Raw genomic sequence first — 12,085 nt, 5'->3', positions numbered from 1 at the left:
GAAAGTTACTTGAGGAGATATTAAAATGAAGAATCAAATTTTTCTTACACCATAGATTGGAAATTATTGCCAAAAAGTTGTAATATTTTTCTTTCTCTTTTTTAATCCCCTCCCCTTACATTTTCCAACCTTTCATCATAGAAAAATTATATTTGATTATAATTTTTTTTCCAAATGTACAGAATGTGTTTTGGGATCTCAAGACCAAGACATTATGAGAGATAACAGGACTGAAAATGATCCACAGTTTTGCATTTTCCCTGTGTATATTCTCTGACTTACCCCTTTCCTTTTAGTGCTCTTCATTTCTAAAATTGCTTGTGATTGTTCTATTATGGCTGCTTACAGTATTTATCTTATGTAGTTTGGTGTCATTTGCCTGCTTTGTCTGATTTTCACAATAGAAGTACATGTGCCACCATTAGAGAGGTAATCTTGTGTCTGCTATACAGAGGTCTCATAAAAGACACATTTCAAAGATCTTCTATTTCAAAGGTACATAGAAGTATACAGTAATTTCACATTGTCCTGCTATTGTCAGATATCACAAGTCCATCAGGCTCACAGACTTTCTGAGGCACTCATTGAATTCAGGCTGACTCTAATTTACATGACATAGATGACTTTTGGCCTGCTGCAGCTCTTGTTGAGGTCTGTGAAGAGCTGAGTTATTAATCGGTGTTTCAGAATCAGGTCTTCTTAGAATCTGGTTGGATGTAAGGACACTTGCATGGATTTCCATCAGTGTAACTATGCCAGAACATACCATAAATATACACATCACCTTCAGGTAGACCAAGTTTTTTCCAAGTATCCTTTGTGTCTGGCCCTTAGAAGTTTTACATTGACATCTCTGCATTTTTTTAGTTACATCAGTGCAAATTCCCTGTTCCCCAAAACCTAGACTAGACAGTTCCATAGACAAAATTTCAGGACAAGCAAGTACAGTTTATTTTTATGTTGCCATGTTTTTAGTTAATCACTGTGTTAGTGAGGTGATTAAGATAAGATGCTAAGGTCACACATTCTTGTTCACAAATCCATGCTTCTCTGATTATGAAAGAAAAAATARCTGGAAGAAGACAATATAAATTATAAATACAAATAACCCCCTCAGTTTTCCTATTCAGTGGTGCATAATCAATACAAATTCTTTTCAAACCTGAGTATAGTGTGAAGCAAGAGCTATCTTTCTTGTCATGCCTCCTGACTTCAATATCATTATGTACCATAATTGGGTCTGTAAAAACCTATTAGGTAAGATGAGAGAGGAGGTGTGAAATACAGAATCAAAACTGCTTCCCTCAAAAAAGCCTATCTGCATCAAAATATTTCACCTTTAGGCAAAAAAAAAAAAAAAAATCATGCAAACAAAGAGTTGTGTTCTAAGGGGGATGGAAACATGAGATACAATCGCAGAGGAAAATGTCTGGCCAAAGTCATTGCCAAGTTAAGCAGAGCAAAGTTAAAGCTGGCATCTCCTTCTCCTTCAGTCTGGAGCTTCCATAAATAGAGTTGTGAACTCAACAAGAAAAGACCACGTTATCCTTGTGTCTTATTTAATTTGACCTTTTAAATGTCTTATTTCCAGTGAGGCTGTTTTAAAGATTTCACATTTTGTATGGCTGAATGCCATATGGTGAAACTTTTCTTTTTCTATTATGTATTTCTTTTTCTTTCCTTCCTCACCTGTCGTCATTCTCTCCCCTTAGCTGTAGAAAGTAAAAATTAAGTAGTCACTAAGACCTTAATTTGTCAGTCCACTTTCTGCATCAGCAAAGCATTTCAGCACATATATGGAGTTAAGCAAGTAACTGATGAAATACAGACACAGGCTGGAGGCTTAGTGTGTGCCAAAGTGTTTTTAGGAAAGGGAGCCTAAAGCTTCAGTCCTGCAAATGGGCTGCCATGCATGCAATAGTGCCGAGGTTTTTAATAAGGTCCAAGCAGTGAGCTGCTTCCTGTGGAAGAGCTGGCATGAATGCAGTCTTATTACTCTGATGGGAAAAAGTCTTTTGACATTTAATACAAGCACAACCCCTCCATTTTTCATTGGGATGTAAGGGAGGTTTTTATTATGGTTGGTTCCATGTAATTCTCTGCAGCCTCCTGTGCTGTGTCAGCCACAGCCTCGTTCTGGGCTGTAGCACGGTCACGCTGATCCAGCAGAAGTTCCTCCAGGCTCAGCAGGCAGCTAACCGCTTGGACCCTTGCAGCAGGATTGTATGTCAGGGTGGAGAGGAAGCAGAATGTGGCCACAACCCTGCAGATCATGGAAGGACCATTCTCTATCCTCTAAGGACAACAGGGATCTTCTCTGTGCTTGCGACTCATGCAGTTACCACAGGTGGCATGCTCCCATCTGACAATAACAAAACAGGGGAAAAGCTCCATGAGCAACGCTTGTTGGAATATAAGCCATCAGCCAGGCAGTGTTTTGGTCTGAAAGGGATCAGGTGCATAGCCCCAGGAAGGAGCTGATTCACAGGTTGATTAAACTCATATTTACTTCCCCAAGCAAAGCACAGAAGGAGTGGAGGATGTGTCAGAGATGCAATACATTTAAACAAACGCATCAGAAATGATACAAATGCTGTAAGATGCTTATTGAGAGAGCAGCGTGTTTTCCTTCTCATTCAGGACATCAGTGAGATGAATATCCATTCTCAGCCATACATCCCCTGCAGCAAAGAATACTGCCTTGCAACACAGGTGTTGCACAAGTGTAGCTGAGAGCAACATGAGATTCCCTGGCTTGCCAACCACAGAGTGCTCCCTCCGTAGCTCCCAGCTGTCATTTCATTCCCTTCACCCATCAGGACAGTGTTTCATGGCAGTCACTCTCTCCCATTGCTTTTCTTTGATGCAGATTATCCTTTACATCAGTAATTACTCCCATCATGATGCTCTGGCTCTCCTAGGCTGATTTAGATTTATCTAGAATTTTTGCAGTATTAGTTATTGCTGATGAAGGAGCTAAGAGTATGTGCAATTGAACGTGACAGAAAAATTCTCATGTATTAAACTGGAATCTGAGTCCAGAACAAATTATAGTTTCAAATGTGGGGAAGGTCTGTGTGATCATTTCTTAGGCTGGATTCATGTTGTTAGCAACACAAGAGCCTATGTTGTGAGTAGAGCTGCTCAATTTATTCACTGAAAATAAATTATTCAATGCACTTGCCTTTTTCTATTTGTGAATCATTTGTGAATCATTTTTGATTTCTAATAATGTGTTCATAAGCATTTGTCCACATGGATTATGGAACAAATCGCAGCCTAAGGGATCTTTGCAAACTATTCACTTTTTACTAGTAATTATGCACTGTGAATGCAGTAGTTCATTTCAGTCACATGGCATCATTTACGCTTCCTCTTTGAATGATGTAATCTTTTTAGAACAGGAGGTTAATGACTAATACAAGTAGAACTTTGGGGAAAAATAATCGTTCAGGACATGCTGAGAATCTGTGCTATAACAAATAGAGCAACCGTTATACAGATATTTGAGGAAAACTATTATATCTTCCCCCTCAAAGAAAGCCAAGCAAAGATGTCATTTTCCTTCATAAAATTTCTATCATTAGCTCTTTCTTTTCTTTTTTGGCCATTCTGCCAACCCTAGACATGACGTCAGCTACTGTGATGACAACTGTGAGTTCTTTTTCTTCTTTACTGACAGGTACCAGCAGTGCAGAAGTAAAGGAAAATCGAAACACTGGCAACCTGGAGGATCATCCAGTGTCCTCTAGTGAGAGGGCAAGAGGAGGAACATCTAGCAGTAAGAGAAAAAGACCCTTAGAGGAAGGCAACAATGGCCATTTCTGTAAACTCCAACTCATCTGGAAGAAAGTCTCATGGTCAGTGACACCAAAGAATGCTCTGGTTCAGCTACATGAACTTAAACCAGGTTTACAATATAAAATGGTTTCCCAGACAGGTCCAGTGCATGCTCCAGTCTTTGCTGTTGCTGTAGAAGTAAATGGGCTTACGTTTGAAGGCACAGGACCCACAAAAAAGAAAGCCAAAATGCGTGCTGCAGAGCTAGCTCTGAAGTCTTTTGTTCAGTTCCCAAATGCATGCCAAGCTCACTTTGCCATGGGGAATTGTATTAATCCATCCACGGACTTCACTTCTGATCAGGCAGACTTTCCAGATACTCTGTTCAAGGAGTTTGAACCATCTACACACAGCGAGGACTTTTCAGTCTATAACCCAGTTAATAATGAATTGCTTTCCACTGCTTATCGACATGGGAGGTTACTCTGCCATACATTGGACTTAATGGGCCACAGTAAGCAAAACAGGCACAAGATGGCATCCAAAGCGGAGAGCGAGAAGAACCCGGTGGTGCTGCTAAATGAGCTGCGATCGGGGCTGCGGTACGTCTGCCTGTCGGAGACCGTGGAGAAGCAGCACATCAAGAGCTTTGTGATGGCAGTGCGAGTGGACGGGAGAACATTTGAAGGCTCAGGACGTAGCAAGAAGCTGGCAAAAGGCCAAGCAGCACAAGCTGCTCTGCAGGCCCTCTTTAACATTCGGCTGCCCAGCCACATTCCCAGCAGGAGTAAATGTAACCATTTGCCACAGGTGAGAGCTCTCAGGTAGCTGCCACTGAGTTGGAGGAATTCTGTAGATTAATGTGATCTGTGTCTTTAGAGCTGTTATTGTTCTATGAATGGCTCCTCTGAAATTATAGTAAGTACCATGCCACAATTAAGCTCTTTTCTCATAGAAACAGCCACATGCCACAGGCAAAAGCTTAAAAAATGTATCTTAAAATCACTGGGTACAATTTGCAGGCCTTTCCATAAGAGGCATAGATGAGAGGGCAGAATGTAGGGGAAAAGTCAACATTTCAGATTTCTAGAGAGAATGATAACATTGACACAGGTGGAAAAAGCAGGTCGTTTTGTAATGTTGCCTCTTTCTTGACAGAAAGAAATTCATAAACAGAAGACACCGGGATGCCCCATATCCTCCTTTTAGAGTTACTTTTTGTTGAGAACAGTGCCTTTCAGAGAAGATAGCAATGACAAGGAACGTGCCTTTGTCAGAGTAACTCTCCTGGCAATTCAGCTGCAAGAAAAGTTAAAGGATTTTTATTATAGGTCTATTTTTTGATTTTTTGAACTATATCTCCAACAGTACAAGAAATGGTTAATGCTCTGAAGTTTTCCTGGAACAAATGTAGAGATTATTGATGTATTCATATAGAAAATACAGATCTGAGGTACATACTTAGTGAATCAAAATTTCATAGTTGGTCGTATGCCAAAGGCTATCTTAGCATTGCATGCTCAGACTTGTGTCAATTTTCTAGGTTCAAAGGAAGCCAGGATTTGCAGACACTGAGAAGCATTACACAAGTTCAATTAATTTCTTGGTTTGCCTGCACTATCCTAAAAGGTTTGATCCACCAGCACCAGGAGGTGATCCGCCACTACAAAGCTCCCTTTATGAAGGGAGTTGTTAATGTCCAGGATTTAATGCAAAGCACTAGGAGCTCTAAGAGTCATTCTACTGCTGGCTTGCTGTGAGACCCTAGGCAAGTCATTTAAATCCAATATCCCTGTCTAAAAAATGGGCATATTTTATGAAAGAACACTTTAAGATCCTTAAGTAGTGTGTAAATGCAAATTATTAGTAGCAATTCTCATTAACATTAGTAAAAATGTTCATTAGCAAGAGGGAGTTTGATCAGGAAATGAATCCTTTATGTGACATGACTGCCTGCAGTTTCCAGGAATTATGTCTGGTGAACCAGAAGTTCCCTTCTTATGCTTCCAGAAAGGAAATGTAAGAAATGTAAGAAATTCTAAAATACATCATAATCCTCCCCCTCTTTCCCCTTACCTCATAGACTCTATGCACCCATGGAGAACAACCTAATTTAATAAAAACAATGGCCTTCACAGTGCTTAGCACACGTTTTAGAAGTCTTAGCTAACCTGGCAGTTTCCTCCTCACAGTACCCTTCTGAATGGTGAATGAGATTTAAATGCGAGATTTATGCAGTTTCCCCTATGCAGTTTCTTGCGCTAATTAATTTTGTAAAAAGTAAAGTTTGTTTCTAAGAACATGCCTATCCTGCCCCATGGAAACCTAGCAACTGGATATAAAGAAGAATCCTTCCTCCCATCTTACTTACTGCTTTGCTGTTCCCAGTGAACTTTGCTAGGTGGATCAGCAGTTAAATACCACGAACTAAGAAACCTACCATTCACAGGATGATGATTTGTCATATTCTGAGATGGCACCACAACTATCATTACCTCAGTTCACGATCTCTCTGAACTATTACCTGATTGCTTGGTTTCAAAATCATTTTCCACCTGAATATCACATCTTACCTGGGTCCCAAATTGCTCACAAGGCAACACACATATTCTTCAGGGTGTATTTTCTTTTTTATGTCCTTTTCTCCTTTTTGTAGACTTATGCCCTCCTTATCTTCATCTTCTCACTGTTCTGGAAGTATAAATGTCAGCAAAAGGGTGCCATTGAACTTTCTCTGTCAGTATTTTTTGAGTGGTTATGTATTGTCCAACTAAAAGATTAGCCAGACACTTTTAATGCCAGAATTCAGCATATTAATTGAGAGATAAACCCTGATTACCCTAAAACACTGATTTCTGCTTACTTCCCTACTAACCACTTTCACCAATAGATACAGCATCCATGACACAAAATCCATGTTTATGTTACCCATTTCAGTCATAATCTAAATTCCACTGAAACCAACAGACAGATTTCCACGGACTTCAGCTGGATCATAGCTTAAGCATTAAAACCAGAAACATCTTTACTTGTTCTTGCTGTATTTTGCAATATCTCATCAAGTGACTTTCTTTGCTCAGTACTTCAGACCATCTGGCTGTTTTGTCAACTGAAGTGGTGGTAGCGGTATCGGTGAGAGTGTTATTCTCACTGAACTGCGGTCAGAATGAGCTGCCCCAAAAGTTGTTTCAGCTCCTTCTCTTCTCCTTGATCCTCTGTGAGCCACGTTCTCAAGGACACATTTCAAGCCACGTTTTCAAAGCTATGCCTACTTCAGCTTCAGTAGGCCTCTAGTAGGCATAGCCTGTTTGGTGTCCGAGTCTGTTTAAGTGCAGGAGAGTGCCCCAAAACTTGAATGGCTTAGGGATAGATTTTGAAATTTCTTCACAGAGTAAGAAGTAACTATTGTCCTATCCAACCACCCACTCTTTTTCTGTGTTTCATCTTACTTGTTAGGATATCAGATAACTAACTCAATGATAGTAGGGAAAAGCAAACCAGATCAAGTGTAACAGTTTCACCTATATTTTCAATATTTTATAGAACTCAGGAGTATATTTATCTCTGTGGTTGTCCCTTACACAGAGTATTCCACCTTTGCATGTCTGCATGTTCCTGTTGCCCTTGCTCTTATCAGTGGCTTTAGCAGGCCAGTGTTTGGCCTGACTGGAAGTAGGAAAGGCCAGAACTCTCATAACATTGGTAGTCCAGTTCTGCTGAACTTAGGAATTTCCCAGTGTCTGAGGAAGTGTCAAAAGAGTTCAGATGTCCTTATGAACTGGACCTCCAGACCTCTGACATTTGTGCCTCGCTCATCAAAATGCCCGGTGGGTACCTGCCGTTCCTCAGCCTGGCCCTCAGGCATGCCCTCAGCCTAACAGGCACTTTTTGTGTTGACCAAGGGAGTTTCAGTGTAAAAATGTCAAAAGAACCACCATATCCTCCAGTCTGTCCTGATAGGTGCTGCCTATGCAGGAGGCTTCCTGAACCACCAGGAAATGGAGAGCATAGATATGAAATCCTGCCACCTTGATCCCTTCTGTTTCAGGCAAAACAAGAAAATGCAAGAACAGCAAAGCAAGAATAGCTGAATTCCCTAGGGCCATTGCAGTCCAACTTGCTTCTTCAGCTGCCTCTCCTTCCCCTCACCTGCCAGTGCTGAAATTCCATTGTGAAACACTTATAGCATTTTACATCACTGATGCTTTCTTAAAAGAAAATCATTGTGCCTCTGATTTCTTCTCTGTGATTGTTCCACACTGTTCTGGGGCTGACTGCAAAATTATACCCCCAAAATTAACAAAAACATATCACACTTTATAAGAGGAACATTTTTATATCTCATAATTTAAAAACAATATAATTCAGATTATGGCTTCTTTACAGCTCTCAACAGTGTTTTGATCCACTTCTGTCACTCTTAAGTAGGTACAATGATGGCTTGGAGACCTAAGCCCTTGAATGTGTAAAGGGTGAATAGGAGGTAGCTGCAATAATCCAAGGACCAGCTGAAATGGTCACAAAATTTGCCCATCAATCTACCAGCTACTACCCTTCTTCAAACTAGGACTATTATCCATGCTATGCTACTAAAGTTTAAGAAATAATTGCTACTGATGGTCTGAGAGTGGGCATACCATGCTAGTCAGAGTATCCAAGAAAGGAGGCTGGATATTTGCTAAACTAATGAAAACAGCAGAGATAGAGTCAAGAGAATGGAAATCACAACACATCATTGTGTGCCTTCTCTGAATCACTGAATATTACCCCTTGTTTCCTAGCATATTTGGTATAAACTCATAATGTCCATGAAATAATATGCAATTTCTTTGATTATCAACCTTCATGGCAGTCTGACAATTGTTTGCCCTGCCTTGGGAGCTAATATTCTTGTAATCCAAAATAGGAGACAACAGTAAAAAGTGCTGACCCAGCCAGCCTTAATGAGTCTGCACTGGTAGAAATCTGTTCATGCAATTCCCACATTTTCAGAGTGCAGTGTGCTCATTTCAGGAAATCAAGGTGACCCCCAACTGCATCTGACCAGTTTACAGATTGTTTTTCTAATCTTGTACTCCTTCTAATCTATCTCACTCAGTCTAAACAACATTCTTACTGCTGTAGAGCAAAACCATTAATTAATATTGCCATAACAAATTAATAATAGAGGGTTGCTTGGATTTCAAATGGACCTAAATTAAAAATGAATAAGTGTGAAAATCGCATTCACTCTGCTTTGAAATTGCTTAACACTGCTGTTGCTGGTTCACATCCAAAGCCGCCAGAGCAGTAGCCAGTTTGTTTATTTAAACATAACCTCATTGTGTATTGTGTGTGTATCAGCAGGGCTTTTTCCTTCTGCAGATAAGGCAACCATCTGAATGCGGTTAAATCCCGTATTTGCCATAAGCCTCATCTGCAGACCAAAGCAATCTGGATATCCCCATTGCACTGATTCTTCACAGTGTGCACATCAAGGATTCCTACCAGCTGACTTCAGTGTCACCTTAGTGAGCAATGTCACATGAAGAATAAGCACTGTGGTGTATGAAAAAGCCCAGCCTATGATCCACTTCCCAAGAAAAGCCTGTTTCTTTGTGTGTTGTAAAATAGACTTCATTTTCATGCAGTATCAATTGTTCCTGCCTCCTTCACTTTATTTCTCTAACTATCCTCATCTGCCAACTTCCTTGCAACCATGCCCTCTCACCTGTGTTGCAATTAAGCTGGGGCGGAGGTTGTCAGTGATAGATTTGACTCTGGTGCAAAGAGGGACAGCACATAGCTGGCACCGAGTTTTGAGAAGCCATTCCAATGTGTTTATGTGAACAGTTTTGTCTAGTCAAATGACCAGCTACAATCTTTATAACTTTCTTCATCTCCTGCTACACAAAGAAAAGCAGCTGATAGGTAGGTGTGTAGCTCCTGACAGTGAGATGCAAGAGAAGGAAATGGCAGGGACCAGAGAAATGCTTGTGCAATATATATTTTTTTGATTTTCAGCCTTCTATTTCTGACTCTCTGTATGTGGGAAAGTTGCTTTTTATAATCAGAGCAACGGGCAGTCAAGACATTTATAGGATTACAGTTTCTTAAGGAAAACAATGGCAAAAGAAGCAATTTAGAGGCACAGCGTTAGTGCACTGGATACTGTTATTATTATCCTAGCTGCTAATAAGATTGGAGTCACTTCTAGGCTCACAATTGAGGAACCAGGACCGCCCCGTTACCCCCATACAAGCCCAACATAAAAGATGATTAATGTCCCAAAGAGATTACAGATAGAGTCTTAGATGAAGAAACTACCACGTTTTAACATGTATAATCCATGCAAAATCAAGGGGAGACGCAGAAGGGCTACTTACACAGCATCAGAGGAAAAGAACTAACAAGGTAGAAAGGCGTCTGCCCTCTCACTCTCGTAGTGTCAGCACATGCATGCAGCCACACCGAGGGGGTTATACATGGAAATACAGCCATCGCTGCAAAACAACACTTTATTTTGTATCAGCTGAGTGACGGTAATGCTCCGACTACCTGCCTGTGGCAAACGCAGGGTAATTTAACTTGGTGTAGCCCCCAGTAAAGGAGGTGCAAGCCCATTCCCATGATCTCAGCCGTTCCTCAGGCTGGGGAGGCGTGCACAGACAGATCTCTGCAGCTCAGCCCACCGGTGGCATCTTGTTACATTGTGCCAAAGTAGTATTTCTAAATCTCTGTCATAATAAGATAAGTGATAACAGGTAGTTTATAGACAGACAAATGAGTGAATGCAAGGAACTAGGAGACAAGGATATTTCTTCTGTCATATAGAAGAACGAGCTCTATTTAACCTGTGTTGAAGATGCTGCTAAGGGCTGTCTAAGGGAGCAGGTGGCACTGCCTCTTAATGTCCAGGTAACTACGTTTTTGGTACTAGAGTTATGCCGCGAGCCCAAAGCAGGGAGGTCATGTGCTTTCAGTCTGGAAATGGCAAGACTGTGATTTTTGCCTGCCAAAAGAATGAGAGCAGCCATCTGCACAAAGCACTCACTGCAGGAATATGCATCTGAAATGGCTTATCAGTCTTCACGCAAACAGAGCCAAACGCAGCAGGAGCATTCCTGCTGTGGTAGCAACCTACCCATGCGGTTTGCCACATTTTGCGGTGCTGTTTGACAGGCTTTGCTGCAGCAAGGTGCGTGCCAGTTTGCAGGAACGGGTCCTCTTTGCCCAGGAATGGGGAGGGTGAATGTGTGAGAACATCTCACTCCCTCTCTCCCCCACCCCACCTTCCCTTCCCTCACCACCACTTGCTCAAAGCTTCTCAGCAGTCCTGGTAATGAGGGACTGAGGCCTGTTCAGGCCAAGGTCACTCATGGCACAAGACAAGGAGAGAAAGAAGGAGCATCTGGGATGCACGGTCACAGGAGACCCTCGAAAACTGGGCTTGCCACCCAGCTTCTACTTGGAAGATGAGAAAGCCTCTACCTGGAGGCTGCTTCTTGGAGGGCCACACTCCTCTTCCCCTTCCACATCTCACCACACACAAGCTGGGTCCACCCCACCCTCATGCTCTCCTCGGCAGCCACGGCAGGCAGCTCGGCTCTCCGGGCTCCCGCAGAGGCAAGGAGGAAGCATGGCTGCGATGGGATGCTTCCCTCAGGAGAAGAGTTGCTGCAGTGGCATGCAAGGGTAGAGTCATTCCCCTGCTTCAGACCCTGGGCTCAGAGATATGGCCCAGACATGTTGCCCAGACATATGGGGCCAGCGTGGTCAAAGCGCAGCACAGCTCCATAGCTCCTTAGGGAACGGTGTGGTTAGTGTCACTTCCCACCACCTTTGACTTTCCAAATGACCAGGTTAGCTAGGAACAGCCTTCAGCAGGAGCCCAAAAGGATTGCCCGGTACTGACATAGCATGGGCTTAACCACTCTGCTACCTCCACTATAATATACTGGCATGTAAGGCTTTGAGTCCTGCATGATATAGAGCATGTTCAGGACTTTCAGAGCACTGGGTATGCTAAACCAAACACTTTTGACAGAGGTGTGGAAGTCCAAATATACTGCTTGTCTAGCTAATAGTAGTTAAAAGAGAGCTGTAATGAAGGTGATAGTTAATTAATGGCTCATGTCCATTTAAGAAATGAATGAATAATTTTAATATCTTCAAGGAGGAAATCTTTATAAACCAAAGGCATTTTTCTCAAGTGAGTGTGTATATGTGTGTGTATATATATATTTATATTAAAAAAAAGTTTAAAAGCAAGCCAAAATAAATCATAGCTCTCTGGAAAAAAAAGAAAATTAAAAATATCTCATTT

General features: G+C 41.6%; 1 protein-coding gene across 2 annotated transcripts in view; it reads left to right on the top strand.

The window, feature by feature from the left end:
* The window catches only part of ADARB2 (adenosine deaminase, RNA specific B2 (inactive)), a 325,694-nt gene that overhangs the window by 216,738 nt on the left and 96,871 nt on the right, over positions 1-12,085 (top strand). For both annotated transcript variants that reach the window (XM_026069275.1, XM_026069276.1), the window contains one exon: positions 3,683-4,590. In XM_026069275.1, the coding sequence (XP_025925060.1) occupies positions 3,683-4,590 (908 nt within the window). The remainder of the gene's footprint in view (positions 1-3,682; positions 4,591-12,085) is intronic.

This window comes from Apteryx rowi, unplaced genomic scaffold (assembly GCF_003343035.1).
Source record: "Apteryx rowi isolate R43461 unplaced genomic scaffold, aptRow1 scaffold_29, whole genome shotgun sequence".
NCBI classification, from domain to species: Eukaryota; Metazoa; Chordata; class Aves; order Apterygiformes; family Apterygidae; genus Apteryx; species Apteryx rowi.
The sequence above is the reverse complement of the archived record's forward strand: the minus strand, read 5'-3'. Positions and strand labels throughout refer to the sequence as shown.